This window comes from Rhodotorula paludigena (genome assembly GCF_050403205.1).
Source record: "Rhodotorula paludigena JCM10292 DNA, Rt_paludigena_JCM10292v1_ctg12, whole genome shotgun sequence".
NCBI classification, from domain to species: Eukaryota; Fungi; Basidiomycota; class Microbotryomycetes; order Sporidiobolales; family Sporidiobolaceae; genus Rhodotorula; species Rhodotorula paludigena.
The window spans coordinates 1-27,842 of record NW_027481446.1 but is presented as its reverse complement, the minus strand read 5'-3'; the positions used below and the strand labels follow the sequence as shown (position 1 = coordinate 27,842).

Sequence of the window (27,842 nt, the reverse complement as noted above, 5' to 3'; positions counted from 1 at the left end):
CACCTTGTTGTACCGGTTTTGTCGTTGCAGTTCAGCACGTTTCGCAGAGACACTCGCCTTCTCTCGTCGCAAGCGATCATGCACGAGTTTGTCCAGATGTGTACAACGGTGCTACAGGCAGAGAGAGCATGCGGAAGAGTGTCTGTTACGTAGAGTCGAGAGCAGAGAAGAACCACGAACGCAAATCCGGCAGTGTCCATACCGCCTCCGCCTCTCCTTATGCGAGACCGAGCGTCTCACTGATGACGGCGTTGATGAGCGCCTTCTTGTCGGCCGAAAAGTCGTCGACGCCGTACTGCGCCGCCAGCGCTTGGCGCACCGTCTTCTTGGTGACGGTCTGCAAGTCGGCGGTCGCGAGGTACTCCTGCACGTCGCGCACGATGACCTGATCCGGCGGCACGCCCTGTCCGAAGGGCGACATGGCCCGCGGGCTCGACGAGAAGCCTCCGACGAGGTCGCCCACGCTGCCTCGCGCGCCGCCACCACCGACGCTGACGAGGTCGCCCGAGCTGCGGTACGCGTGCCCGCCGCGCGTCTGCTGGAGCATGCCGGCCTGCGCAAGAGCGTTTGCCGCGAAGAAGGACGTCGTCGAGTCGCGCCGTCCAGCACCGCCGAGCGTGCTGGGAGCGAACCCGCCAGGCTGCGCGTACGGGTTTGCCGAAGCAGGGTAGTTCGAGCCGCCGTAGACGGACGCACCCGCGCCCGGCGGGAGCGAGCCGATCGACGGCGCAGCGTAGTACTGCCCGCCGACGCGCGACGGCGAGAAGTCGCGGGCCGACGGTGCGCCGTAAGGCGCGCCGTATGCCGACGCCGCCTCGCGCTCCTGCTTTGAAGCCTCGATGATCTCGCCGATGGACGCGTTCGACTCGTTGTCGTTCCACATCTCGTCCTCGAGTTCGCTCCACTTGCGGAGCGGGATGGATGCTGGATCGAACTTGCCCTCCTCGTGAACCAGCAGGCGCTTGCCCTGCTCACCGACGATCTCGCGCGTCGACCCCCACGAGAAGTCGTCCATCTGCCAGAACGAGTAGAGCGGGAGGATAAAGGTGAAGAACGGCAATGCGAGGATGTAAAGAAGCATCCAGCCGATGTGCTCGAACTTGCGGTGCAGGACGTAGATGACGATTTGAAGGCCGTAGATCGCGCCGAGCATGATGAGGGCAAACGTCGGGACGGGCTTGCCCGTGCCGGCGACAGTGTAGACGAGCTGCAGACTCAATTGTCAGTTTTGAGCGACGTGATTGCGGGCGAGCAGACGTACGTAGATGATGTAGGCAACCGTGACGGGTGAGATGAGCGTCGAAGCGAGATCTGCGAGGCCAACATCAGCTCGGATTGACGAGAGAGGCTCAGGTTCCGCACTCACCGACAAGGACGACAAAGCGCATGGAGAAGCAGCAGAAGCCGCACATGCGGTCGATGAAGAGGAGCTCGAACAAGTTGTGGATGGTCGAGTTGATCCAGCGGCGACGCTGCGACATGAGGACCTTCCAATCGTCCGGCGCAATGGTCTGCGCCTTGGCGAAGCGCGTAAACTTGAGCTTGAACAGCGGGAAATGCTTCAAGATGACGGTAGTCAGGTAACGGTCCTCGCCGAGCGAGAGCAGGTTCTGCGGTAAACAGCTGGATCAGCAGGCGGCTGTGGATCAACCGAGGCAGAAGCGCACCTTGACGTGGAGCGTCTCGACCTTGTTCTCGCCGTACTCGCTGAGCACAGCGTCCGAGATGATGAGCGGCTTGTGCTCGAGCGACCGAATGCGATACATCGAGAAACTGCGACAGGTCCACTGGTAAGAACCGATTCTCCAGCGTGCGAGAGAGAGCGCAGACGCACCAGCCGGGCAAGCAGGTTACCGAGCCGAACAAGCTCTCGAACGCTTTGGTGAGGTAATGCGAGATGAAGTACTCGTACACTGCGGGACGAGCGTGTCAGAGGGGCCCCGATACGTCGCAAGCGAACGAACGAAGACGCACCCTGCATCATGGTCGTCCACGACGCGCGGGCATTGGCGAGCGAGGTCTCGCCGCACAGGCCGATGATCCTGCGGTCGGCGACGAAACCGCCGACGAGGTAGTTGAGCGAGAGCGGATCCACGGTCGTGTCGGCGTCGACCATGAGCAGGTACTCGTAGAACGACGGATTGACGCCGATGACGTTCTTGATCTGATGATAGATCTCGAGCTCGGCGGGCGCCATGGGCGAGTCAAAGTGGACGCGGTTGAGGAAGCGCATGAGCAGCATCTGCGAGTCGCGCTTGCCACGGTTGCCAGGACGGCTGCGCTCGTTCGGCTTGCCCACCTTGACAACGACCTGTGCAGGAGCAATGTCAGCACCGGAGACGCTACCTCTGTGAGGAGATGCGCGAGACGGAACGCACAACGTAGGGAACAATGTGCCCGCCGGCCTCGTGCAAGCCCGAATAGATCTTGGCCATGTTGTGTTGCTTGTCGCCGTTGCCGATCGACTGGAAGCTGAGCGGCTCGGGGTCGATGGCCGCGTCGGCGCCGAGGATGTCGAGAACAATCTGCGGCGTCGGACGGTCGTTGCCGGATCCGACGATCATGCCGTCGCAGATGATGAAGAGCAGCTTGCGCTTGTCGTCGTACTTGAGCCGCGTGAGCGAGTCGATGCAGGCGCGGAGCGAGTCCTCGCCCTCGGTGTAGCACGGGACCTGGCAGATGACGAACTTGTCGTAGTCTTCGGGCTTGCGCTTGCGCCCGAACTGCAGGGCGGCCAGGAACTTTGCGCCGATAATGGCGACCATGAGGCACGATAGCGCAATGAGGATGTACTGCGAGAACTGGCACTTGGGCGAGTTGCGCGTGTCGACTTTGCCGATGAAGAAGAGGTTTCGCATGCAGATCTTCTGACTTTGCAGGACGTCGGCGGGCAGGTTGAGCGAGTTCAGTGAGCCCGTGATGTCGCTCCCGGCGCGGGTGCGGAACAGGTTGACGACGGCATCGGACATGAAGTTGCGCTCGACGCCTGCACCAGCTGTGGAGCCGTCCGGTACCCGGATACCGCCGCTGTGGGTGGAGGACCGGTAAGCCAGTCGAAGCCGATGAAGGACAACACCGGACGTACCCGCCGTTCTGGATGTACGTCGAAAAGTCGTAGACGTTGTTCTCGTAGATCGCGATGTTCTTGCCCTTCTCCTTGGCCTCCTTGCTGACGGTGCCGTGGGAGAAACCCATGAATCCCGTGCGGTGGTTGTAGCGCAGGTAGACCATAGCTGCGGGCACCGAGTGCTCAGGGAGTCATTCTGAGTCAGTGACCGAGCAGGCGGGCGCACTCTCGTAGTACCAGTCGGGGCGGACGTCGGTCGTGTAAGCGCGGAAATCGTGGTACTTGGCGATGTTCTCGACGTCGGTCGACACGTTGCGCGACTCGAGCGTGACCCACGGGCTGACAGTGCCGTCAACGCCGTTGCAGAGCGCGCTGACCTGGACGGGGAAGTAGTCGGTAAGGTCACGCCCGCCGAGCTTCTCGATGTTGGTCTGTGTGGTCGGAGGCATCAGTAGTTTTCCACGCGCAATGGCCGAGGAAGCACGCACCGTCGGAATGACGGAGCTGCCCGGCTGATGGTGCGGTGCAAAGCCGGTCAAGTCGAAGACCTCGCCGCGGATGCTGACGAGCATCTTGTCCGGGTTGTTTGAATACGACCGATCATTGAGCTCTTGCGTGTTGAAGACGTGCTCGGTCGGGCACTGAGCAGGCAGCAAGGGCGTCAGTAGCGGTCGAGCGAAGCCGAGGGTGGAAGCACGTACGATGACGGGGCCAAGGACGGCAATGACGAAGACGGCGCAACCGCAGAGGAACCAGATGAGCATGCTACAGGGGCGAGTGCGTGAGTCCAGGCAGTCGCTGTCTGACGAAGACGACAACGCACTTGATGAGCACCTTCTCCCTCCAGGCCATGCGGACATCGCGCCGCTTCATGCCGCCGATCCAGCGCAAGAGTGGCGACGGGATCCACCACGTAAACAGCCACGTCAAGGTGAGCCAGCGCTTGCGTGCGGAACTCATGCGGATGACCTCGACCGTCTCCTCGCCTTCGCCAAAGCCCTTCTTGCCAGTGAGCAGCTCCTTCTCCGACATGTTGCGCGGGTCGAACATGGGCCGGGAGCTGGTGTAGCCCGACGGCGCAAGCGACCGCTCCTCGTCGTGGAGCTGGCGCGCCGACTGGCTCATGTAGTCGTCCTCGCCCGCGAGGTACTCCTTGCGGTCCATTTCGTACTCGTCATCGTCGAACGTCTGCCCGCCGACGCCGCTGTACTTGTGTTCGAGGATCGGCAGCGCGGCAGTCGACGTCGTCTTGGCAAAGTCGTCGTTGTAGGTGCCGAGTCCGGGCGTGTCGGGGTGCGGGTGCGGCGAGTAGGGATCGTCGAGCGCGGTGGCTGTCGAGGTACGGCTGACGATCTCGCGATTGTGCGCAAGCTCTTCCGGGTCATCGGCGCGAAGGAAGTCCTCGAGGTAGCGGAACGCTGCATCGCTCAGGAAGACCTGCGGAGGGGACGCCATGTCAGTTCTACCGATACAGAATTCGAGCAGCAGTGAGTGAAGAGAGGGGTCACCTTGTTCTTGCCGATGCCCATCTCGCGTTCGCTGAAGCCGAGCAGCTCGCGAACCTTGACCGCCTTGTCGCGGTACATGAGCGGCCCGAGCGACGCCTGCTCATTGGCGAGGACAGTTACGGTGCCGTAGCGCTCCCACCACTCCTTGATCTCGAGATTGACGGCCCACTCGCCCTCGAGCCTCCGTGCGAGGTCGGCGAGGCCGAACGCGCGGACCTGGTGCTTGAGCAGGCGCGCATCGACCTGGTTCGGGAGCTGCGCGTCATTCGGCCGCATGCAGAGGACGAACCACGAGCGGCTCGTCTGCAGCGTGTTGACGAGGAGCGTGAGCGCGTCGTTGACCTCCTGCACGACGGAGCGCCCGCCCGTGCTCGCCACCTCGACCGAGTCGTCGCCCTCTTCGGCGATCGCGTCTTCAGTCCCGACGGCGGCACCGAAGGCGTTGCGGCCGCGCGGGCGGCGCATCGACGGTGCCCGTCGCGGGCCGACCTTCTGACTCGCCGCGACGAGCGTGTCCTCGCTGCGCGGGTGCGCCTTGGTCTCGACGGCGCCGTTGGCGAACAGCTGGCGGATGAAGGAGTACGTCGAGCCGCCTGTCGCAAGCTGGTCACGCGCACTCGGCGTCGCACGACCGTCGACGCCAGCGCGAGGAGTCGCGCCGCCGAGGAGGGTGACAAAGTTCGGCGAGACCGCAGCCGAGTTGTCGGCAACAAAGTTCTCGGTCGAGTACGTCGCCTGCCCGTCCCAGTGCGAGACGAGGAAGGCGCCTGGCCGGCCCTGCGACTCGTCGCCGTCGCGGGACGAAAAGGCCGGGTGGTTCGACCACCGCTTGCTCATCGCCTTGAGCATCGTCGCGTCGGTCTTGCCGCGCCGGCGCGACTGGTCGTCGATGATGTGGACGAGGCCGCCGGGCTGGTTCGTCAAGAGGCGGACCGTCTCGGCGTTCGACGTGTACTGGGCCGCAAGGCCAGGCGGCGAGGCCTTGTCCGAGCCGTACTCGGCCTTGTTCGCCTCGTAGAGCTGCTCGAGCATGTAGCCCTGGAGGCGCTCGGACGCCAGGTTGAAGCAGAAGGCCTCGACGCCCAGGCCATCGCGGTGCGAGCCGGCCTGCTGGACGGGGCCGGGAAAGTCGACGAGCGAGATGAACGTCGCAAAATCGTCTCGGCAAAGCTTCTCATTGAGGAACTCGCCGACCCAGCTGAACACGAGGCCGTACAATGCGGCGGCGAGATCGTCCCGGTTGGCTGCGGCGCCCTCGACATCGAGGAAGACGGCGCAGACCTCGCCGCCGACAAGGGTTGACTTGTTGACCAGGGCAGACTCGAGGTCGGTCGAGTCGACGCCCAGGAACTCGGCTGCAAGCTCGAGGACATGCGCATTCTTGACGACAGCCGAGTCGGCGTTGCGATTGCGGTCCATGTGGAAGTCGATGTTTCCGAGGTGCAGAATGGCGGCGAGGACCTGGCACACGGACGCGACGGCCTTCTTGGGGAACCCGACTGCCTTGAAAGCCTCCTTGAGCTGGGCGAATCGAACAGCGTCCGACTGGACCGACGCGGCGGACGAGCGCGACTGGGCGAGGTAGCGGAACGAAGACGAAGAGGAGAAGTGAAGGTGTTGGCGCTCATCGGGCGAGGCGCCGGCGACGAGATAGTGGAAGACATGGAAGTTGCGCTCGCCTGTCGGCGTCGAGCCGACACGCGACTTCTCCAGGCAGTACTCGAGCCCCTTGAGACCGATCAGGCGGCCCTTGTCGTTGAATTGGAGCTCGCTGTACCGACCGAAGCGCGAAGCATTCGCGTTGGCGTTCGTGCCGGCGTGACCGAACGTGTCGAGGATGAAGAAGGCAGCGGGGATGGAAGCGGTGAGCTTCGAGCCCTTCTTGCCGGCGGGAGGAGCGGCCAGGTCGATGAGTGACTTGAGCAAGAGCCGACTCGTCTCGCTCTTGCCCGACCCAGTCTCGCCGCTGTATTGCGTGGAGGTCAGCGAGATGCACGCAGAGAGGCAGGCGAGAAAGAACGCACCTCACGACGATCGCCTGGTCTTGCCCCGTCCGCGACATGTAGTAGTACGCCTTCTGCGCCGCCGCCCAGACGTGCGGCCCGAGTCGGCCGCGAACCCCGTCGCCGCCGCAGTCTGCGTACTCCGCCCGCCAGTCTGCAAGAGCCTGGTCGCTGGTGGCATGAACTGCCTGGAACGGGTTGAGCGCGACGACGACGCGGGGAGAGACGAAGGTGTAGGGGAGACCTTCGAGAAGGCGAGCACGCAGGAGCGGGACGAGGTCGTCGGTTGCGAGAGGGGGGATGCCGGGAGGAAGAGCGGCGAGGTCGGGGACCTCCACCGGGTCGAGCTCGACCTGCGGGTTGGGCGTGACGAAGGGATTGGCCATGGCTGCCGTTCTAGCCCTCGCGAGGCGCTGCTCCTGCTGGCGTTCGAGCGGTGAAGGTCAACGAACGAGGTCCGGGTGCAGCGACGGGGAGCGAATTAGCTAGCGCACCTGGCTTTGGCTGTGCGGGCGTACGGTGGCTCGAAGCTGTTCTCGCACTCTTCGTGCAATCTAGCGGACCAGGAGAGGGAGTGGCGGCGAGGGAGCGGTGCGATCGGAGAGGGTGGACGAACACGAGCCCGTGGCGCTCGCACCTGCCGCGTTGACGGGGAGACCGTGCGCGCACTGAGCTGCTACTCGCGCTTGCAAGGTACTGCGCGCGTGCAGCAAGGTACACAAGCCGTGCGAGTTGCGAGCGAACCGCAAGTCTCGGCTCTCGATCCCGCAGACTGCAAGGGGTCCGCCTTGGTTCTCCTGAAAGTGCGCATGGCTATTCGTATATGGCTTTCATAGGGCTGTTCGATTCGTTACGAGGCAGCTCGACGCATCTGACTGTCGCCGAGAATTTCGGGATGTCCGAGACGAGGCCAACTTGAGCGTACGGCGTACCGCGCTTCTTACGACGTGCAGCTTGACACACTGGTCCATCAGCTTCTCCCGAGGCTTGTTCCCAGGCGGTGACAAGCGTTGATTCCGATGCTTTGAGCCGGCAAGGCAAAGGCAAGGTCCTTGACGGTGACAACGCGCTGTCTCGCCCATTTCTGGGTGAACAGGGCCCGTGGTAGTCGCTTGCGTGCTCGCACAAGAGCGGCAGCCCGGCAAGCATGCAGGTTGCGGAAGGAAAAGGGGGCAGTCCGTCGCAAACGCCTTGCATGCCCTGGCGCACACGTCTGTTCGTGTGAGAGCCTATGCGATTCCAGTCGCGCTCGCAGGAAGTCCGTAGCATGGCGTGAAAGTCGGTCGGAGCCCTCGAGCGTGTGCGGCTCGCTCAGGTGCCCGTGAGTCCTGCATGAAGGACCTTCTCAACGAGGTCGAGTCGGTTCACGCGACGCCTGGCATACGACACGCCGTCTGCTCCTCGCGAGGGTCCAATGATTGCGCGAGGAAGTGCCTGCCGTCACGCCTGTCGCGCCTGTCCTCTTCGGGCCGGTCTGGTTGCCTCTCCTTGCTTCGCACGGGGCACTGCTCCTCCCGTCTGCAAGAGCGTCCGGTCCAAGACAGATGAGACGGCAACGTTTTGAACCGCAAAAAGAGCACGATGTTGCCTCAGCCGGTCAACGAAACACAGATGGCAACCCAGCAAGCAAAGCGGACTCGCCGAAACCCGCCAAAGCGCGATGCGCATGCCGCCGATGATCCTAGCAGAGCTGCTCGTCGGCAGCAACGGTGTGTCGCCCTTTCCCTCACACGCACCGGAAGAACACCAAGAGCAGTACGACGTCGGTGGCAAGAAGGGTCGGGCGTGGCCCTGCTCCAGCGGGTCGCACGCGCTGACAGGCCCGGGCAAGCGGTCGAAACCAGCGCTGAGGCGGGTCCACACGTCCGTTGGTCACGACTCGATTGAGGGAGAGAACCCTAACGCGGCGGTCTCGGCCCAGGCGAATTCAGCGTCGGCAACACGCAGCTCATTGCACATGCAGGCGGACGGAGCCGGCGCCCCGTACCGAGTGGATTTATGAATCATCCTTTGGACAGCAGTATTACTGAAACGCTTCTTGAGGGGCATCAAGGCTGAGAACGAGCAGCGAGAGCCGAAAAGCGTGGCCTGGGGCGGACCGCGCGTGCCGTGAAGAGGCTGGGTGACGCGCTGTCAGCAGGCGAGACTTCTCCAGATCCTGTGACGCTCAGTTGTCAGAACGCGGGCAGAACGTGATGAGCGTTGGAGTGAATACGGCGACGCCTGACCGCCAGGCGGAAGGATCGGAGCGGCGGTGCAAGCCAGCCAGGTCCTCGGGAGCTGCCGTCTCGAGCAGGAGCAATGAGTACGCACAACAACCACGTCTTATCTTGTCGCGCGGCATGACGCTCTACGGCAGGAGAACCGCAAGGCCCGAGAGTACTGAAGGAAGGGATACGGGAGTAATGGCACAACTGGAGGAAAGATAGTGAAACAGCGGAACAAGCATGGTGCAAAGCTCGGGGCTAGAGCGTGAGCGGCGGTGGGATAGGTAGAGGCGGCGGGCCAGGGTCTGGCGCGAGCGGGACTGCGGCGGATCCACCGGCGCCGGCAGAGCGCGGTGTCGACTCGCCGCTGCCGCTGCGCCCTCGAGCAGACGATTCTTGCTCGGGCGCGAGGACATGGCTCTGCGGAGTTCGAGGTCAGCGATATTCACCGGGGACGACGTGAAGCCTGGGCACGCACTCTGACCCGGCAGTGTCGCCGCAAATTCGACATGACCGCGAATCCACGATTGCACGTGCAGCAGACAAAGGCTGAGCGCGGAAAGGGCGTCAGTTTGAGCGAGGCCAATTAGTGGAGGGCAACCACTGACGCTTCTCCTTCGTGTGCGTGAGCTGGGAAAGAAGGGACAGGGACGGTGAGTACAAGGGCAAGAGGGCAATCGGCTCAATGGGAGAAGCTTACGACGTGCGTGGCTAGCGCGCTGGGCCTTGCGAAACGCTGGTCGCACTCGGTGCACACGTACTTGCGATTCGCGAGGTCCTTCGGCTGCTTGCGTTTCTTGGCCGGCGGCGGTGGCAATTCGCCGCTCGCCGGCGCACTCGTCGTGCGCTTCCTCGTCCCCGACGACCCGCTCGCCTCGCTCGAGGGCGAGAGGTCCGAACCGAGCGCACCCGCCGCGCCGAGGTCGCCGACGCTCAGGTGCCGCAGCGGCGGGAGCTGCGACGACATGCTCTCGCGCGGGCACGGCAGCTCGATCGACGAGCGCGGCCCGCGCAGGCTGTACCGCTGCGGTTCAGACAGCTCGGGCGGCGCCTCGCCGTCGTTCGAGCCGGGGCTCGAGTGCTCCGAGCCGTCGCGACTGCCGTCGCATGTCGCTTTCGCGACCGAGGCGAGCGTGTGCAGTGGAGTCTGCGGCGAAGGGACGGTTGGGAGCGGCGGCGGGATGGGCAGCGCCGACGACAGGTCGTGTGCAGGGGGCGAGTACTGATACTGCTGCAGTGCGGGCTGCGACGGCTGAGGATAAACGGGAGATTGGGCGTAGGAAGTAGGCATGGGCACAGCGTTCGGATAGGGCGCAAAGGCGTCGGCGCGGAAGCCGTACTGGGCGGGCGCGGGCGCGGCGGGAGGGAGGAGAGCGGGTTCGGCGGGCGTGAGGCGGTAGGGTGTGTAGACCTGGGGCCGCGGGGCGTGGGCCTGCCAGTCGTACGAGGTCAGGGGCAGCGGGTACACCTGCGTGCCCACCGTGCCCGACTCGGCAAGCTGGAACGCGCCGGGTGCCTGCTGGTGCGCGAGCGGAGCAGACGGCGCTACGAGCCAGCTCTGTCGAAGCAGGCCCGACGGAGCGCCGCTTTGCGCCGCGTTCCACTCGAGCGGGTGCGCACGCGTGTCGAGGAAGTGCGGCACCGCCCCTTCGCCGCCTGCGAGGGCGAGAGCCGCACTCGATGAAGCTGCCGACGCCGTGTGATCGAGCGGCAGCCTGGGGTCGAGCGGGCCCGACACTGCGTTCGGCACACCAATGTCGTACATGAACGGGCTCTGCATGGCGGCAGAGCACCGCACGGGAGAGGCGACGCGTGCAACGCCCGCCGGATGGGCGAGAGCGGAGGACGCGGCGGCGGTGAACAGCAACGCGCGCTGCTGGCGACCGTGTGCACCGCTTGCGCTGCAGTAGCGAGATCCTGAGCGTCTAGGCGACCGTGCAGCGTCAAGACGTGTCAGCTGGCGAGCGTTGTTCTCGGCGCTGGCTGGACCGCGACCTCGAACGCTCGCCTCGGCAATCTATCGCTCCCGCCTTTCATTCAGGTCCGAACAGCTTGTCTGGCCAAGCGTCGCTCTCGCAGCGGGTCAAGAAGGGGAAGCCATGTACATCATAGATACTGCACGGGGGATGACAAGCGAAACAAGCGTGAAAGAACTGAGGGGAGAGCCTGAAGGTCACGGTCTGGCGCGATGAGCAGGGCTACGCGAGGAGGCCGGACATGACGAGTGCGGCGCCGCCAGCGGCGATGGTCCAGCCGAAGAGGGCACTCGCGTCGAGTCCGTGCGCACGCACGCTGCCGCTGTCGGGGGTGGCAGAGGGAGACGCGGCGCCCGAGGCGTTCGTGGCACCCGTCGTCGCCGACGAGCTGGTCTGCGACGTCTGCGACGACGACGAAGCGGCAGCACTTGTGTTCGAGCGAGAGGCGGAGCTGTCAGTTTGCCAAAAAAAAACCGAGTCAGTCTTGGCTTCCATGCTGCCACGAGACGAACGCACCCGCTCGTCGAGGTCGGCTGCGCCGAGACCTCGGTTGTGGCGCCCGAACCAGAGCCGGAGACGCTGTAATCACAGAGCGTGAGCTGCGGCGCTCGCGAGGGGCAGAGCATGTAGCGGCTCACGAAGTGGGGATGCTGGTCAAGCACGACGTCGCGCCCGGGAGCGGCGTCGAGACGGTCCGCTGGAGGTTGAGGTTCTTGCCCGTGCCGTCGGGAAGGAACGCGAAGACCTAGACAGAGGGAAGACGCGTCAATGCCGAGTCAGTCATTCTGCGAGTCGTGCGGGAGATCGCTTAGCTCACGTCGAAGACTGCGCCCGCCTCGACTTGCAGCGTAAAGTCGTACTGGGCCGCATCCGGGGTCTCGATGTCAGAGAGGGCAAGGAGCGGCGAGTATTGCTGCGCCTCGTCCAGCGTGGTCGTGCCCGTCCTGAGCGAGTCGGGCACCTCGTCGCTCGGGAGGAAGAGCACGCTGAGCGGGCGCGCGTTGCTCGAGTCGAAGAAGAAGAGGTTCGTCGCCTCGCACTGCAGCACGATGCGAGTGTCAGCCTGGTTCGTACGCGCTTCGCGATACGCGTCGGGATCCCCGAAACAACGCAAAGAGAGGAAGGGTCGACGCGCCTGGTGCAGGCTGCCCGGCAGAGTGCCGCGAAGAGAGTCGAGCTGCGCGAGCGCGGGCGTGGCAGCAGCGGCGGCGAGCGCGACGGCGAGTTTGGCGAGCATGGTGTTGAGCGAGGAGGTGGGCAAGGTGCGAAGGGAGAGGGATCAGCTGCGCGCGTCCTTCGGAGGATTGTCGGAGTGTGTTGTTCGAGCACAGGCTATGCAAGCACAAGCTGGGGGCTGTCGAAGCGAGGAACAAGAGCAAGACCTCAGAGCGGGAGTCCCGAGCGAGCAGTCCAGATCACAACAGCTCCCTCCGACACGAGTTTCACAAGGGACGCGCCGGCCAGCGAGTGCACGCGAACGTGGACCCCTTGACGGTGGGACTTTGGAACGTAGAAACCGGCCGATCTCCGAAATACTGACCTGCCGCGAGATCGCACAGCGAGACGCTTCTGACGTTACGTCGGTCCGGTGCTGGACGCGAGCCTCGCTGTGTCCTGCTCTCTTACTCCTGCACTGCACACTGCTGCAGACTGAAACATGTCGTCCGCCCACTTTGCTGCTTCGCGCCTCTTCTCGGTCAAGGGCCTCGTTGGTGCGTCGACTTCCTTGCGCCGCCTCTGTCGGGCCCCGCTGACGGTCCTACCGACCTGCAGCCGTTGTTTCTGGTGGTGGCACGGGTATCGGTGCGTGCGAGATGGGCGGACAGAGCGTTGGACGCGTGGGCTGACCCGGGCTTCCCTCGACCTTCTCAACTCTTGCAGGTCTCATGGCGACCCAGGTGCGTCGCCTGCACATCCGTTGTAGTAGCGACGGTGCGAACGTTGCTTGAAGATTGATCGCTGACACTCGCACGTTCTCCACAGGCCCTTGCTGCTAACGGTGCCCGCGTCTACATCGTCGGTCGTCGTCAGGAGGCGCTCGACAACGTCGTCAAGACGTACAACCAGGGCGTCGAGGGCGAGATCATTGCGTGCGGCCTCCGAGACACAGTGCTTGCCAAGGACCGACCACTAACCGCTTGCCCCGAAACCGCCCAGTCTTCCCGGCGACGTGACGAGCAAGGACGACGTCAAGCGCCTCGCTGCCGAGGTCAAGCAGCGCGAGGGCGGCCTGCACCTCCTCGTCAACAACGCCGGCATCGCGGGCCCCAAAACCAAGGTGTCGAAGGACGATGACTCGGTCGAGACGTGGAGCCAGAAGCTCCTCGAGGAGCCGGTCGAGGGCTGGGACGACGTCTTCCGCACCAACGTCACCAACATCTTCCTCATGACCTCGGCCTTCCTCCCGCTCCTCGCCAAGTTCACGTACGGCGGCGACGCGGCCGGCCGCGCAATCTACGAGAAGTACCAGACTGGCGTGTGCGTCTTCTTCCGTGCTTTTCTTTTGACGTTCTGCTTTTGGCCTTCCGACAGTACATTTTCAGAAGCGAGATGCTGACTGGCACCCGTCCGTGCAGCATCAACATTGCCTCGATCTCGGGTCTCACCAAGCTCTCGCAGTCGCACTTTGCCTAGTCCGTTACTCTTCTGGCTTGCAGTGCGCCGAGCAAAGGCTGATGAAGACTGACACCGCAGCAACGCGTCGAAGGCCGCGGCCACCCACCTCACTCGCATGATGTCGACCGAGTTTGCCCACACTGGGTGCGTATAATCACGCATAGCTTTTGACGGCTTTGCATTGATTCCGTCTCGAACTCACGCCAGCGTCCGCATCAACTCGATCAACCCGGGTGTCTTCCCGAGTGGTGCGTTCAGCGTCGCTTGTCCTGCTCGCGCGTCAGATCCGTCTCATCCCGCAGAAATCCTGACAATCTCCTTCGCACCCGCACCCGCCCAAACAGAGATGACCGGCTCGGGTTCGGACGAGAACAACAAGACGAGCCTCGAGGGCGAGTTTGACCCCTCGTCGATGAACCTCATGGCCAAGCGCGCCGGGTCCGAGGAGGACATGGGCGGCACGATCCTGTACCTCGCGTCGCGTGCGGGACAGTACACGACGGGGACGTACATCCCTGTCGACGGCGGCGCGCTTGCGGCCAACCCGAGTGCGTACTAAGCGGATCGGTGCGCGTCGGAGGGGACTCCGGCAAGTAATGTACATACAGCATGCAACCGAATCAGTGCTTCGACCGCCGAGAGAGAGCTTCGTGTGTCTCTTGAGGGATAGTCTCAGTAGAAAGAACCGCAAGCCGCCGCGTCGACACTTTCGCCAGCGAGAAGAGTGGATCCACAAGCCAGCGAGACTCGAAGAACGCCGTGAATCGGACTCGGCCCCTCTCTGAAGGTGCTGTCGAGGTGGTGGTAATACATGCGAGCTGCGCGTACCGCTCATGCGCGCGCCTCTGCTGCCTCTGCGCCCGCTGCGCCCGCCTGCATGCCCGTCGGGAGGGACGCCTCGAGGTCCTTGATCACGCGCGCGAGCTCGGCCTCGTCGACGATGGCGTCCTCGGTGAGGTTGACGCCGCCGAAGTAGCGGCTGCGGCCGAGCGCGGCCTCGTTGCGCGGTAGCCGCTCGTCCGGCGAGGTCGGGACGACGCCGATGAGCTTGCGCTCCTTGCCGCGGACGACGTCGCGGTAGTAGGTGACAAAGCCGGGCACGAGGGCAAAGAGCGTGTGGTCCCGCCCGCGCCCGACGTGCTGCCCGGCGTGCCAGGTCGTCCCTCGTTGCCGCACGAGGATGTTGCCCGCGAGAACCTCCTGGCCTGCGGGGGGTAGCGTGCGCGCGTCAGCAAACTCAATCGAGCTCTATGCAACGGCAAGGCGTAACTCACCGCCGTACTTCTTGATTCCCAGCCGCTTGCCGATCGAGTTTCGCCCGTTCTTCGAGGAGCCACCACCGCGCTTCGTGGCGGTCCTGACCTGCATCAGACCTGCGAGGGCGAAGTACACTATCAGCTCTGCTCGTCCGGCAGGCCGTCGAGTGTTGCGGGCGAGGGTGCGTCCATCGAGCTGATGAAGAGGAAAGCTGAGGAGACGGACCTGGGAGGGTGGCATCGAAGAGGGTCGAGGTGAGGGCAGACGCAGAAGGGAGCGCAGGGAGCACTGGTCGGCTCAACAGTGTCCGGAACATGGCTGGCGCGAGTGGGAGAGAAGAGCAGAGGACGACGAGGACGAGCGGAGGAGGGTTGGCACGCGACTGCACCGTGCACTCGCTCAGACTGCGACAGACGGCAGCCGAGCAGCTCGCCGAGACCCTACTGCACCGCTACCCGCTCCTCGCACGCTTCCCGCTGCTGTCCCCACCTCTCCCCTCCTCCTCCCCTCGCGACTCCGACTCTCCTGCACTTGCGCCGCCATGGCCAACACGACCAGGGCGGGAGCGCTCTCCATCCACGGCACAAACCCGCAGGTGCGCCCCTTGCTCTGCCCGACCGCGCTTTGACTCGAGCTCACTCCCCCGCCCGCAGTACCTCGTCCCGACCGTCATTCGCCAGCGCGTATACGACACCCTTTACTGGAGTGAGCATCACTAGTGATTACGCGATCATCTACAGAGCTGACGAGCTCGCACCTCCGCAGAGGAACACTGCTTTGCGCTCAACTCGGCCACCGTGATTGACCGCGCTGTCGAGTTGCAAGCCATCGGCGGCACATACGCCAACACACGCCCGACCGAGTTCATCTGCCTCGTCCTCAAGCTCTTGCAGCTTCAGCCAGAACGGGAGATCATTCTCGAGTATTTGCGAGCAGAGGAGTTCAAGTTCGTCGTGCTCTGCGCTTTCCGCAGGAGACTCTCGTTGAACTGTTCACCTGCAGATACCTGCGCGCACTAGCAGCGTTCTATGTGCGATTAACCTTCGACTCTCTCAACGCATACGAGGTGCTCGAGCCTTTACTGAATGACTACCGCAAGCTGCGGTACCGAGCGATGGGTGCGTGCAATTCCCGGTAGTTGCCGCATCAACCCGCACTAATCTGCTCGCGCATACAGACGGCTCCTACTCGATCATCACGATCGACGAGTTTGCCGACCAGCTCCTGCACGGCGAGATGGTGTGCGAGATCCAGCTCCCGCGCCTGACGCAGCGCAAGGTCCTCGAAGACACCGAGGGCCTCCTCCCGCGGCGGAGCAAGCTCGGCCGCGCGCTCGGCGTTGCAGGCGCAGGCGAGGGGTCGGGCGACGAGGGCGCCGTTGGCAGCGACGACGACGACGACCGCAGCGCGCGGTACATGAGCCGGAGCCCGAGTGCGAGCCGGAGTCCGAGCCCGGCGAGCGAGCCCGAGCCGGAGTACTGGACCGAAGAGGAGGAGGAAGACGGCGGGCGCGGGCGCGACGTCAAGCGGCGGAGGAAACCCGTCGTCGAGGTCGAGGGCGGGCCGGCACCGGGCGCGCGGTACATCAGCCGCAGCCCGAGTCCGGCGGGGAGCGACGGGCGGTACATCAGCCGGAGCCCGAGTCCTGCAGGGAGCGACGGGCGGTTCGTGTCGAGGAGTCCGACGAGGAGTCCAGAGGTCGAGCGTTTCGAGGTCGAGCATGTCGAGGGAGATGTGTAGCGCGCGTGTGTGAACACTTTGTTGTTTCTTCTAGACTGGTTGGACCGCTCTGGCTAGCTGTGAGAGGACTCCTCACCTCATCGGAGTCTGCACCGCCTCGTCGTTCGCGACTCTCACTACGTCCTCTGCCACGCCACCATGGCCGATGCGCCGCCGCGGGCGCATCAGGACGGTGGATTCGATCGCCTGAGCAGCGCCAGCTCAGACTTCCTGCTTTTGACGACACAATCATCGCCGCTCCTGTCGCCGCACGCGCCCATCCCGCTGCCCCGTCCGCGCTTCCTGGGCGTCCTGCTGGGCGCCGCCGTGCTCGACTTTGCTGTCACGCTCTACCTCGCCCTGTGTGTGCCCGTCAGCGACCTGCCGGCCAGTGCCGTCGCGATCAACCTGGCGCGCCCGTTCGTAGTTGCCGCGGCCGTCTCGACCAAGCGAGCGCGCGAGATGGGTCCGGTCATGCTCGGGCAGGCTACGGTGCGGATGATACGTTCAACCGCGCAGATTGTCCCCACTGACACCGTGACCTGCAGGTCTCTGCCCTCGTCCTCCTCTTCCGCCTCAACGAGCTGGTTCAGACCAATGCCGTTCCCTCTCCGCCCTCACCTACTCTCTTCCCGCTTCCCTTTCGCCTGCCGCACCTCCCCGCCAACGTCCTCAACCACGTCACGCTATGGTACCTCGTCTCGTTCGCCTTCTCGCTCCTGCACTACGCGCTCTTTGCCATCTTTGTCGGCGTCCGCCGCCGCCGCAACCCATTTGTTGGGCGCGGACCGGGCGGGATGCGTCGCAGCTCGACGTGGGGTGAGCAGCGATGGGACGGGCGCACCGAGCTGGTCCCCGGTACCGGTTCCGTGCGCAGCTCGGACGCGGCGGGGGACGACGACGAGGCTCGCCTAGCCGCCGGTGTGTCGGAGGGCGGCTATTCGAGCGCAGCAGCGGCGAGCGGGGACGAGGAGGGGAGCGGGCTCGACTCGAGCCTCGAGAGCGAGGACGAGGACGACATCATCGACATTCCGCGGCACCATGGCGGCGCTGGTGGCTCCCTGCGCCAGCGCACGAGTCGCTCGAGCTTGTGCAGCCCGCTACTGGCGCCAGAGGACGCGCAGAGGTCAGGCGGGCTTGGGCAGAGACCGCCGGGCTTGCGGGCCAGTCGCAATTACGGGTCCATCAATTCTTTGGGTGCGTCGTCTTGTCTCCCTGTGGCATCATTGACTGACGGTGCACTCTGCAGCGGGTATTTGAGGTTGTTGTGTCCTTGTTGTCAGCTTACTTCTGCAAAGTCGCTGGTTGCTTTCTTCTGCCTGCCGAGAGCGTTCGACAAAAGTTACGTACAGCTTGCTACAGGTGCTGGTTGTCAACTCGTGTAGGCCTGCTGGCCTGTGCTGGGCCTTGTCAGACACCAGCCCTGTCTTGCTCTTCACAGTTTGCCTTCTCAAGCGGACTTGCTTGCAGTCCACATCCTACCTCGCACACTGCTCCCCGCTACATTGCTAGCACTGCGCTACCTGCAACTAGAGTGGTATCGCAAAGATTGCAATCCCTCCAGCAAAAGGGCTTATGTACATTAGTTTCTGCACCCTCCCTCAAGCAAAAAAGACCCTATTAAGACAGTGGTCTTACGGTCGAGTGGTGTAGCGGTTATCACGTTCGCTTCACACGCGAAAGGTCACGAGTTCGATCCTCGTCTTGATCATTCTTTTTGGGTCCTGGCAGTGCTCTCCAGCGTTTGTTGCAACTCCTCTTCTTTTGTCGCCGTCGCTTCCGCCACAGGGATGGCTTCCTGCATGTCAAGATAGATGTGTGATGTGGCGTACACCGGCAACTACGACGTTGAGACCTTCCACCACATGGCACATGCCGCACAAGTGCCACGGTTGCATGTGGATCAGCTGCAGAAGCGCCTATTTTCCTCCCACCGCATGTGCAAATGCGCTGTGCAACAACCGTGCCTGCACAGCAGACTTGTGAAAGCTGGTGGTATGTAGCTGCCAAGCCAGAAGGAGTGTACGCGCTGGCAAAAGCGGACTTGTCCTGCTTGCCTTAAGCCTTCCTCCCTCTGTCACCCCGCATTCAGCGCTGCAGACAGAGTCTGGTTGCCTACACCACTGCTGCATGCAACTCAAGGCTTGCGTCTGAACCTCGCGCGTCGCTTCTCTCGCCGCCCTTCGCTCTGCCTCGCTGTCCCATGCGTTGCCGTCACCCTCCCACTTTCAGCCCGCGCGCGCCTTAACCGCCACACTGTTGCAGGAACTTGCCAGGTCCAAGGTTGGTGATGGCAAGTACAAGCAGACTCAAGGGCAAGGAGAAGGTGCGCAATTGGTCGCGAGGGCCGCCGTCCGCTGCTCACGAAGGATCCTCTCGCAGGAGGCTTTCGGCAAAGACCTGCGCGACAAGGTGCACTTGCACTCTTTAAAACGTGAAGAAGATGGCGCAACAACCCTCGAAGTGGTCAGCGTGGGCGAAATGCGAGTCGCTGACACTTCATCTTGCCTGCTCACAGGCACTTGCAGCAGTCGGGCAGGTCGCCCTTGCGTACAAGGAGCTTGGGCAATGCCAAGCTACCGCCTGCAACCTACTCCCAGCATATGCGGCCGAGCTGCGCGCGGAGGGCGCCAACGACACCATCGCCGACCTGGAGGAGCTGTTTGGCCTGGTCCGCGGTGAGGTGACGCTGGTGCCAATCCCAGCAACCAAGGCACGTCTGCTTTCTCCTCTGTGAGTAGACGGCTGTGAGCTTGCCAACCCTGACACTTTCAGAGCCATAGCCCGAGCAAAATACCACCGGGGCAAGCGACGACGATGGCAAGGTAAAGCCTGTTGGCACCTACCCGGACGGTAGAGTAACAAGCTGACTGTTGTACGCCCTGCAGGTGGTACCCAAGCTGCGCGCGGCAAGCGGTTACACGCTCTTCTGCGCGAGCATGAGGGAGAATCAGGAGGGAGGCGCAAAGGGCAAGTGGGGAAGAATGGACCAGCGCGAGAAGCAGGTGCGTCTTATGTTCTGAAAGGTGTCACCGCAGTCAAGCAACCTGACTCAAGTACTGCCAATAGGTGTGGAACGACAAGGCCAAGGCTGCCAAGTCAGCCGCAGCGCATGTCGCAGTTGAGGAGAAAAGTGGCAGAGGTGACAGCCCTGACATAGAGAAGGGTGTAGAAGCAGTGGAGGGTTCTCATGAACAGACGAACATTGAGGAGGGCAAGTAGACATGCGGTCCAACCTGCTCTTTGCAATCTCCCAGGTTGGTCGAGCTTGCTTCAACATCCCCTTTTCCCGTGTTGCGAGAGTCTTTCCAAGGCCCGGCCCCTGAACAGCATCATTACGTGGTCTGGGGGCAAGTAAGGACAGCCTGTGACTCTTGTGGGCCGGTCGTCGCGTTGCTCCTGTCTGCAACATTGCGCAACGGCTTGCTTCTCGCACTCTGTCCACTTCTTACGCAGGGCTTTGTGCGTCCTTTGTAGCTGCTCAGTGGTGCACAGAGGGTGAGCAGCCAAGCTGACCACGTCCCAAATGCTCCCACGCTTGCAGTTTGCTTCTCCAAAGGTGCGTCTCCTGGCCGTCTGGCCACATCCGCCTTCGTCTCCCTGCCGCCCAGACTTGGTCAAGTGGGTATGGAGATTGCGCACAGTACTGCTGAGGCTATCTCCGGCCCCTGCAAGGGCGTCTGCAAGGTAGCTGCATGTAGTTTCTCCAGCTGACCTTCTCATCCTGCTCTTGTCTGCTATGTATCCCGCCCTTCCCTTGCCAGTTCCAGAGGGACGCATTGCTTGTATGCACAAGACTCTCATCTCTGCACAAGCTGACACTTAGATTGCTCTGTCCCACCAGCACCGCAATGTCGCGCTCCCTTTCCAAATGTGCAGCATCGACCGGGCGCACTTGCTCCGCCATCCCTCGTGCCTTTCTGCTGCCCCAAATTCTTCCTCTTACTTGTGCACCGTAAGCTTCAGTGCTGGCTCCTTTCATGCAGACTGCACACTGATACACTTGGAGCTGGCCATGCAGATGCCCAAGTCTTCTCCTGTCGAGTTTGCTTCCGCTCCCAGCACCGTCTTCTGCAACTGCGGTGGGGGAGCAACGGCAAAGATGAGGTCAGTGACCAAGAAGGGCAGCAAGAACAAAGGACCGTACGTCTCCAATGTGCGGCCTAGTCCAAACAGCGGTACTAAACGGTCCTTCCACTCATTTGCTGCACTTGCAGCCTGTACTTTAATTGCCGCAGCTGGGCGACCAAGTGCAACTTTTTCCGCTGGGCCAACGACCTCAAGCCTGAGAAGGGGCAGACGAAGATCTCTTCGTTTTTCACCAAGGCTTCGTAGGTTGGCCAGAGAGTGCGTGGTGTCCCTTGCTAGCAAGGCCTTTCTTGGTGAGCTGACTCTTCAACTTTGCCATTGGCAGGTCCTGTTTGAACTGGTGCGCTCTTGCTGCCCGCACAGACCCATTGCTCTCGTCCCAGCTGACGTCTGACGGTGCCAAGCTATTCAGATTCCCTCGGCCATCCTTCTCAAGCGAAATCTGTACAAGCTGCTGGTGCTCATCAGCAACAATGCTGCAAGCAATCTGCTTTCTGTGAACTTGAGCATGTGCAAGCGCGGAAGCTTTTCCCACGCAGACCGCGTCTGGTAGCACAAGCGAAGGGCTCTGGATCCCAACACGAACCGGCTGTTCAGCTCGAGATTGGAAAGCGCTTTCATCTTGATTCCGAGGTCCGGAAAGCAAATGGCGAGTCACAGGCGTGTGGGACAACGTGGGCAGACCTCTGTTCAGGGCAGAGGTGAGTAGAGGATTGTAAAGGTAGACAGAGCGGTAGAAGCTCACCTCTAGTTGCACAAGTGCATGGCCTCAAACCCCTCAAACCCCTCCTTGTGGCCCGTCTTGTCATACTCGTCAGGCTTGTCGAACCGGACAAGCTTGTCCTTGACGACGTTGTCGCGGTCGTTGCGCTTGTCCTGCTCGTCCTGCTCGTCCTGCTCGTCGAGCTCGTCCTGCTTGTCAAGCTCGTCGCGGTCGTCTTGACAACGGGCGACAAGGCCTGCACCGACAGACGCGCCACCGAGTCCATCCGCACGGTGGACACGGGCAATGGCCGCGTGCAGGTCGGCTGCAATGGTGACCGCGTCAGATGTCATGGCGTGCACGAATGCACTGCGCGACAACTGCGCCTGGGCAGCGGAGTCATGCGAAGTGGCCAGGCCGTGCTTGAACCGCGAGAGCTGGACCTTGACGTTGGCAGCGGCCTTTGCCGCATTGAGTTGACAGGCTGCGGCAATGACGCTGAGCGGGGCGTACAGGTCTGGAAAGTTTTTGCGAGCGAGGTGATACGAGCGCGCGGCAGCACCGACAGCGTGCATGCGCTCTTTACCTGCTGCTGCTGTTAGTGGGGAAAGGGCCACAGACCAGTGGGCGCCGTGGGAGAGCTCATAGGACCACAATCTGTGAGTCACACAGACCACAGAGCAAAAGCGCGGCGCAGGCCAAAGGCGGACCCCGATGCGGGCTGCTGCCCCGCCCCGCTTGTGAAAGCCCTGATGTACAAGTGCCTGATGCGCCGTCTTGCCAGGCTTGAGGGTGACCAGCATGGACCCATTCTCAATGGCAGCGGTCGAGAGAGCGACAGTGCGAGAGCCAAACCCAGCCTGAGAGGGGACGGAGAAGGCGAGGGTGACTTGGGAGGTGCTAGTGGTGCGCTTTGAGAGGGTAGACTGCAGGTAATTTTGGGATTGGGCGGTCAGCAATGGCAAGGTAGAAAACAACTCAAGAGACTTGCCGTCCAGCCACTGGGCGATAGCAACTGCTCCTAGGTCTGTTCTCGCCGCATCTGGTTGACCCAGTTGGCGTTCTGCGGGCCATCAAAAATGAGCGAAGTGCACTGAAGACGGATGTGGTGTGGTGTGCGCACGTCGCACATGCCCGTACGGCCATGTGTCGAGTATAGTCGATTGAATCCGGCGCGAGAGGTACGCTTCGTTGGCATGATTTTGTTGACAACACTGCCGACGGGCCAGAGCTGGTCAGAATTTGTGAAGGGAGTGACGATCTGCAGGAGGGTTGGCAATCAGTAGGACCGTGCGGACGAAGTTGTTCTCCAAAGCTACGAGCCACCGCTCCTCCAGCTTCTTGTCCCAGAGTACCAAGCGACAGTCCTCGCAGAGCTGCTCAATGAGGTTGTCATAGTCCAAGAGTAGATCACGCAAAATGTTCGAGAGGCTGCAACCTTCGTCACCTTGACGCCGTTCAAACCCAATTGTCAACAGATTGTCAGACCCCTCAAAAGGGCCACTATGGTGCTGCTGTTGCGCAAGATGCCAAGTACAGCCTTGGCGTGCAACTGGGCCATGCCGCTCATCTCAATGCTGCGGACAAAGAGATGTGGACGCTTGGCGTCCACGGTGCCCAGCTTGGCATTGCGCACCTGTCAGAGCCATCCAGTGTCAGTGGCAAGATCATGAGTTACTTGCACACTCAGGGAAGGACTCACTCGGTAGCAGTCATCTGCAAGCCCGGCGTACATGGAAAGTGCAGGGTAACAACCCTTTTTGCAGTAGATGATAATGCAAGAAGAAGCCCTATTGCACAAGTATCAGGATGGCTGAACATGAAAGGATGCGGTGTGAGCCATCAACCCACTGTTCGGCCCATGCGGAAACGGGTGGCGTTACAAGGAGGTCGCCAAAATACGGGTTGACCGTGTGCAAAGTCATGACAAGTTTCTGGCAGGTCGAAACAACTGCGAGAAAGGCATCCAGCCCGTCAGGACCTGCAATATTCTATAGAAAACTGTCAGTACAAGCGCTTGAGGAAGTCTCAACATTGCAAGGCAGACGTGAACTCACCGGCCCCTGCACAACGCGTGCTCCGAGACGTGAAAACAAACTATTGACGGCCAGCAGCAATGCAAGAAACGTCTGGCCGCTGTCACTGCGTCTGCGTGTAGGCAACCAAAGGAAGGCGGTGGCGGCCGGCCATGAGGTAACCCGACTTGTCGGCAAATTGCACCGCCGCGTGTAGGTCGAGCGCATGTTCAATTTGCAGGCAGTCCGGCAAACTGTTGTCGGCGCCACCGACCTCGTCAGGAAGATTGACAGAGCTTCTGGACGAGGCGCTGCCGCCACGAAGACAAAGAAGGAGGTGAAGCGTTGACTCCTTGAGAATGTTGTAGCTCAAGAGGGTGCGGCCGTCCTCAAGCTGTTTGCCGGCAAGGACGAGGCGCTGCTGCTCGGGCCGGATGCCCTCCTTCTTGTGAATCTTGGCCTTGACCTTGTCAATTGTGTCGCTTGCCTTCACAAAGAGCGTGATCTGCAGGAGAAGAGCGGTAGGGTCAGCCTCAAGAGTGGGAACAGGCAACACAGCAACGCAAACGCACCGTCTTGCCGGTGAGCGTCTTGAGGAAGATCTGCATGGCGCTGCGGAAGCGGGCGTCGCGGTGGCGGGCTGACTCTTTCCAAATAGACGACTGGCTCAAAGACGCTGCCAAATCACTCAACGGGGGGCCGCCCTGCTCAACAACAAGAAGGCTGCCGCATTGCTTGACAAAGGCAAAGAGGAAGACAACAACAAAGGCAAAGAGGAAGGCAACGACGAGGCGGTCAGCCCGCCCTTCCCGGCACTCAGAGTCTCTCCCATCTCAAAGCTGCTGGAGCACGTCAGCTGAGGGCTGCGCTGGCAGCGCGTCTTCCAGATTGGGCGCGGGCCAACCTGTGCACAGCGACTTTTGTACATTGCGGCGTGCGGTGACGGGACGACGACGCTGCAATCAACAGTGTGAAAGTAGATCATTTCCAGGGCGGGATATGCCAGCATTACTGGACGCACAGGAACTTTGCGTCGGGCACGTCTGAAGACAGGCGCTGTCAGCACGAGGTACGGGTCATCAAAGGGGGGGGGGGGCGCAACTGTGCACCAGTTGTTTCAAAGGATGCGCTTGACACTATCGCATGTCCAGACGGCAGACAGAATGAGCCCTGCCTCTGCTGGATGCCGTGCCAGTCGACCGGGCGGGAATGGCGGTCAACCGCAACGCACTTGCCTGCGTGCTGCCTGCAGTTGCCAGCTTCCGGCTGGGTGCAGTCCAGCTGATACCTGTTTGACATGCTGCCGCGCTTGTGCGCAACCGTACGACGCAGCGGCGAGATCGGGCAGCGGTACTTCGGCGAGCGGGGGAGTGTCAACGGGTGCAACGTGCCTGCGCCCTCGGGGCGGAGGAAATGTGCGAGAGGTACGGTACAAGGCTTGGAGGTCGCGCCCTGCCTCAGCTTGCTCAATCTGGGTGGCCTGTTTGACCCGCCAGCTCCCGCGCTGACGTCCCGCTTGTCCAGTTCTGCGCCCGTATCCCTCGAGGGCTTTGGCGCCAACAGCGCGTCGGGGCAGTCAGGCGCTTGAGCGGGCGTGCAAGTGGGTTGGCGACAAGACGGCGCATCTGCACCGGGTTGGTGATGCACTGGACGGGGGTCGGCTCGCAGCCCCTGATGGGCGCAAGCTTGATGAAGATTGTGTTGAGCATGTCAGAGCAACAGCAGCCAAGCGCAAGTGCCAGCGCGCTCCGGGCGGGCTACAGGTGTGCAGGTGGAGATGGGCGGTGAGAGGGCTCTGCGGGCTGAGACAGCGGTGTAGCAGTTGTAGCGGTTGCCTATAGACACAACACACTGTTGGATACCCACGCCAGTGCGTCAGACCTGACGCGGGAAGCAAGACAGCTTCCTCGCCTTGTCACAGCAATGACCCGCGAGCGGGGGCACGCTTGCCTCCCGAGCCAGGGAGACCCCGTTGACTCAAGAGGCAGACAAGTTGCAAGCTTTAGTAGATGCCAGCTGAATGTACTGGGGTGAGGGCGCAGGTGACAGACGGCAAGGACGCGAGGAGGTGAAGCTGCGCCAATGTCAATCCACCTCACTCCACTAAAGATGGGGTCAGAGCATTGCGTACGCACTCAGCAACGCTTCTGCATGCACCTAGATCAGGCAGCACACACTCTCATTGGCTTGAGTCCTGCCGCATCTCCTCATCGCTGGTTGACATCCGCATGCAGATCTGTGCTCCTTGTGGGCCTGGTTTGGCGGGAGCGCCCGCCTGTACAATCTTGTGTTTGGTTCAAGCTTGCGCCGGGCCGGCCTGGGCAAAAGGATGGTCTGCAGATGGCTCCTGACAGCAGACGGACTTGGTCAGCTAGCAATTGTAACGCTTGTTCGGATTAGCGTGCTGGGGGCCAGGACTGCGCATGGCAGATCTCAGACCATTTCTGCTTGCCCTGCTTGGACCCGCGCCGCTACTTGCTTCGAGCGCCATGTCGCCTCCGTAGCTTGACTGCCACGGCATCATCTGGCATCCGCGCACGGTACCAGCAGTCTTGACTGGAGAAGCGCCAGGCTAGTATGCACTATACTGCATTGCACCTTTTGTGGTCCAATCGTGCTCCGCTGCACAGGGCACAGCAGCAAGAAAGTGGTGAGCTGCATTACAGGCTTGTTTAGCGCTTGGCGTGCCACGTAGTCTCGTTTCCCAGCCCAGCTGCGTCTGTCACTTGCCTTGCATGACCTCTGCATGACTTGTGGACAAGCCGTGGTCAAGGTGGCGTCTTTGTCGCCTCCGCCCCCCACTTCTCTCCCCACACAGCATCCTCTACCTGTCCAACGACCGCCATGGTTGGTCCGCTCCCATACCCTCCACCTCAGCCACGTGATGCACCTCCCCTCCCTCCGCCTTGGCGCCGGCCGACGCACTCGCATCCTCCTCCCGCTGCTCCCTCGCCAAGCGCGTCAACCTCAACCTCGCCATCGCGCACTGCAGCACCCTCGCATGTGACTCTGCCACAATACCACGAATCAACAATTGGCACTGCAAGGGGCACAGTCAAGGCGCGTGTGAGCAGCCGGAAGAAGAAGAGTCAGGAGACGACTGAGCAGTGCAGTGCAAGACAGCTGTGGGTGAAAGAGTAGGCAAAGCAGCAGTGGATAGCCGTTGTCTGGCCAGACAGCGCGTTCACGGTTGTCAGGGAGCAAGAGCTCAGCCGCTTGGTATGTCCCGCCTCTTCCTGTGCGGTTCCTGTCTCCCCGTGCTCCCCTGCCTTGTCCACTCCTCACGTCCACGGGTTCTCCCTGGCTTGGGGAGCAAGCGTGCCCCCATTTGCAGGTCATCACAAGCGACAGGGCGGGCTTGACTATTGTGCTCCCGCCGGAAGGCGGAGGCTAACATCCTAAATTCTTGCGGGCCACGACGTAGCTTGCCACAGGCTGACCCAGAGCGCCCACATCCACGAGCTCGCGCAAGTTGAGGTGACCCTCAACGCCTACTTCTACCACGTGCCGAAGCGCCCAACCCAGCAGTGTGACGTGCGTCTTCCCCTCTCATCCTCTAGAGCAGTGTGTGTGGCTGCGCGCACTGTCAGTATGCAACAACTTGCTGCGGTCTTGTTGCAACAGCAGGAGGACAGAGCAGAAGCAGCAAACCGCCTCTTGTCCAAGTACGCGTATCAGGCAATCCCGTATGGCAATACGGGTGCCATGGGGCTGATGGGCGGTGTGGCCATCTGGAGCAATTTTCTCTTTGGCAAAGCAGTCCCAATGCCTGCTGGAACGCTCGTTGGGCTGAGAGACACCTGTGCGTCACTACAACTTGCGCTCTTCTGTCCCATCATCTGACGAGGCAGTTCCGCAGCCCACCTCAACTTGCCTGCATCTGACCCGCAAGATCTCCCTCCTCTCCTCCTTTGGCGCCCTCCATCCGCGCTCAAGCTGCTGCCTCGCAATCTCCTTGGGCTTGGCTTTCAGCAGCAGACTCCCTCGCTCCCGCCTGCAAGCTTCCCGGCCGTGGCAGTTGTCATGGCCAAAGCACCCCCCAAGCCAACACCTGAAGCGCTCCTCGCGCCAAATCTTCTTGACCTCTTTGCTAGCTGCAAGGAGAATGGCCCGCCTGCAATCATCGACATCGTGAACTGTCCCAAACACCAGCTTGGCTTGCTGGCGCTTGACAAGCGTTCAGGTGCACCCGCAGCACCACCGCCCGTCGTCGAGGGCAACGTCTTCGACCGCGACTACGGCGGTGGCGACAATTGCGGCCTGGGTGGATTGAGTAGTGGTCTGTCCTGCCCGCATACATCCACCCAGGCTCTGCAGCCGCGGCAGAACAAGTTGAATCCGGGCTGGAGCTTCAAGACGTATGCTGAGATTGTAGGCAGACCGCTCCTGCCCGAGCACCCACAACCTTGCGGAGCGGCGGCAACAGCGCAAGTGGGATGAGATGTACGCACACGCGCCAGCGCCAAAGGTCGAAATTGACTTCACCGCCCGCATTTGCCCGCCCGCCATGCGCTGCAACCCCGGCGCACCACTCCCAACCATCCCGCCTCGCCTCCTCGCCGCTGCAGCTGCAGCGCAGTCTGCTCTGCGCAACCCCTCAGCCTTGCCGGGGGGGGGGGCCCCCCCCCCCCCCCCCCCCCCCCCCCCGCCGGGGCGGGGGGGGGGGGGGGGGGGGGGGGGGG

The 27,842-nt window shown here is 62.2% G+C and overlaps 11 protein-coding genes across 11 annotated transcripts; 5 read left to right on the top strand and 6 right to left on the bottom strand.

The window, feature by feature from the left end:
• Nucleotides 1-217: 217 nt before the first annotated feature.
• Nucleotides 218-6,964, bottom strand: JCM10292_001051 (uncharacterized protein; the record flags this gene model as incomplete). Its single annotated transcript, XM_076647908.1, has 14 exons — nucleotides 218-1,207; nucleotides 1,262-1,311; nucleotides 1,367-1,610; nucleotides 1,668-1,773; nucleotides 1,835-1,913; nucleotides 1,975-2,311; nucleotides 2,379-3,027; nucleotides 3,086-3,233; nucleotides 3,294-3,498; nucleotides 3,556-3,708; nucleotides 3,769-3,832; nucleotides 3,891-4,504; nucleotides 4,576-6,541; nucleotides 6,600-6,964. The coding sequence occupies 14 exons, from the start codon at nucleotides 6,962-6,964 to the stop codon at nucleotides 218-220; spliced, it is 5,970 nt and encodes a 1,989-aa protein (XP_076506417.1).
• A 2,079-nt stretch (nucleotides 6,965-9,043) lies between these two features.
• On the bottom strand, nucleotides 9,044-10,565 carry JCM10292_001050 (C2H2-type zinc finger protein; the record flags this gene model as incomplete). The annotated part of the gene is made up of 4 exons (XM_076647907.1): nucleotides 9,044-9,205; nucleotides 9,264-9,334; nucleotides 9,394-9,415; nucleotides 9,486-10,565. 4 exons carry the CDS (start codon nucleotides 10,563-10,565, stop codon nucleotides 9,044-9,046), a joined length of 1,335 nt encoding a protein of 444 aa, XP_076506416.1.
• A 418-nt stretch (nucleotides 10,566-10,983) lies between these two features.
• Nucleotides 10,984-11,998, bottom strand: JCM10292_001049 (uncharacterized protein; the record flags this gene model as incomplete). Its single annotated transcript, XM_076647906.1, has 5 exons — nucleotides 10,984-11,212; nucleotides 11,278-11,340; nucleotides 11,400-11,506; nucleotides 11,579-11,800; nucleotides 11,897-11,998. The coding sequence occupies 5 exons, from the start codon at nucleotides 11,996-11,998 to the stop codon at nucleotides 10,984-10,986; spliced, it is 723 nt and encodes a 240-aa protein (XP_076506415.1).
• A 420-nt stretch (nucleotides 11,999-12,418) lies between these two features.
• Nucleotides 12,419-13,936, top strand: JCM10292_001048 (SDR family NAD(P)-dependent oxidoreductase; the record flags this gene model as incomplete). The annotated part of the gene is made up of 9 exons (XM_076647905.1): nucleotides 12,419-12,473; nucleotides 12,535-12,564; nucleotides 12,643-12,659; nucleotides 12,745-12,851; nucleotides 12,919-13,239; nucleotides 13,338-13,394; nucleotides 13,456-13,521; nucleotides 13,585-13,625; nucleotides 13,722-13,936. The coding sequence occupies 9 exons, from the start codon at nucleotides 12,419-12,421 to the stop codon at nucleotides 13,934-13,936; spliced, it is 909 nt and encodes a 302-aa protein (XP_076506414.1).
• A 272-nt stretch (nucleotides 13,937-14,208) lies between these two features.
• On the bottom strand, nucleotides 14,209-14,950 carry MRP7 (mitochondrial 54S ribosomal protein bL27m MRP7; the record flags this gene model as incomplete). The annotated part of the gene is made up of 3 exons (XM_076647904.1): nucleotides 14,209-14,582; nucleotides 14,652-14,750; nucleotides 14,860-14,950. 3 exons carry the CDS (start codon nucleotides 14,948-14,950, stop codon nucleotides 14,209-14,211), a joined length of 564 nt encoding a protein of 187 aa, XP_076506413.1.
• A 225-nt stretch (nucleotides 14,951-15,175) lies between these two features.
• JCM10292_001046 (PRP38 family protein) lies at nucleotides 15,176-16,374 on the top strand (the record flags this gene model as incomplete). Its single annotated transcript, XM_076647903.1, has 5 exons — nucleotides 15,176-15,229; nucleotides 15,288-15,339; nucleotides 15,400-15,580; nucleotides 15,637-15,752; nucleotides 15,812-16,374. 5 exons carry the CDS (start codon nucleotides 15,176-15,178, stop codon nucleotides 16,372-16,374), a joined length of 966 nt encoding a protein of 321 aa, XP_076506412.1.
• A 138-nt stretch (nucleotides 16,375-16,512) lies between these two features.
• JCM10292_001045 (uncharacterized protein) lies at nucleotides 16,513-17,613 on the top strand (the record flags this gene model as incomplete). Its single annotated transcript, XM_076647902.1, has 3 exons — nucleotides 16,513-16,845; nucleotides 16,902-17,550; nucleotides 17,603-17,613. 3 exons carry the CDS (start codon nucleotides 16,513-16,515, stop codon nucleotides 17,611-17,613), a joined length of 993 nt encoding a protein of 330 aa, XP_076506411.1.
• A 1,030-nt stretch (nucleotides 17,614-18,643) lies between these two features.
• JCM10292_001044 (uncharacterized protein) lies at nucleotides 18,644-19,376 on the top strand (the record flags this gene model as incomplete). Its single annotated transcript, XM_076647901.1, has 4 exons — nucleotides 18,644-18,679; nucleotides 18,736-18,819; nucleotides 18,872-19,024; nucleotides 19,242-19,376. The coding sequence occupies 4 exons, from the start codon at nucleotides 18,644-18,646 to the stop codon at nucleotides 19,374-19,376; spliced, it is 408 nt and encodes a 135-aa protein (XP_076506410.1).
• A 992-nt stretch (nucleotides 19,377-20,368) lies between these two features.
• On the top strand, nucleotides 20,369-20,688 carry JCM10292_001043 (uncharacterized protein; the record flags this gene model as incomplete). The annotated part of the gene is made up of 2 exons (XM_076647900.1): nucleotides 20,369-20,496; nucleotides 20,571-20,688. The coding sequence occupies 2 exons, from the start codon at nucleotides 20,369-20,371 to the stop codon at nucleotides 20,686-20,688; spliced, it is 246 nt and encodes an 81-aa protein (XP_076506409.1).
• A 501-nt stretch (nucleotides 20,689-21,189) lies between these two features.
• JCM10292_001042 (uncharacterized protein) lies at nucleotides 21,190-21,720 on the bottom strand (the record flags this gene model as incomplete). The annotated part of the gene is made up of 1 exon (XM_076647899.1): nucleotides 21,190-21,720. One exon carries the CDS (start codon nucleotides 21,718-21,720, stop codon nucleotides 21,190-21,192), a length of 531 nt encoding a protein of 176 aa, XP_076506408.1.
• A 1,564-nt stretch (nucleotides 21,721-23,284) lies between these two features.
• On the bottom strand, nucleotides 23,285-23,768 carry JCM10292_001041 (uncharacterized protein; the record flags this gene model as incomplete). The annotated part of the gene is made up of 2 exons (XM_076647898.1): nucleotides 23,285-23,665; nucleotides 23,733-23,768. 2 exons carry the CDS (start codon nucleotides 23,766-23,768, stop codon nucleotides 23,285-23,287), a joined length of 417 nt encoding a protein of 138 aa, XP_076506407.1.
• Between the last annotated feature and the right edge of the window lie 4,074 nt (nucleotides 23,769-27,842).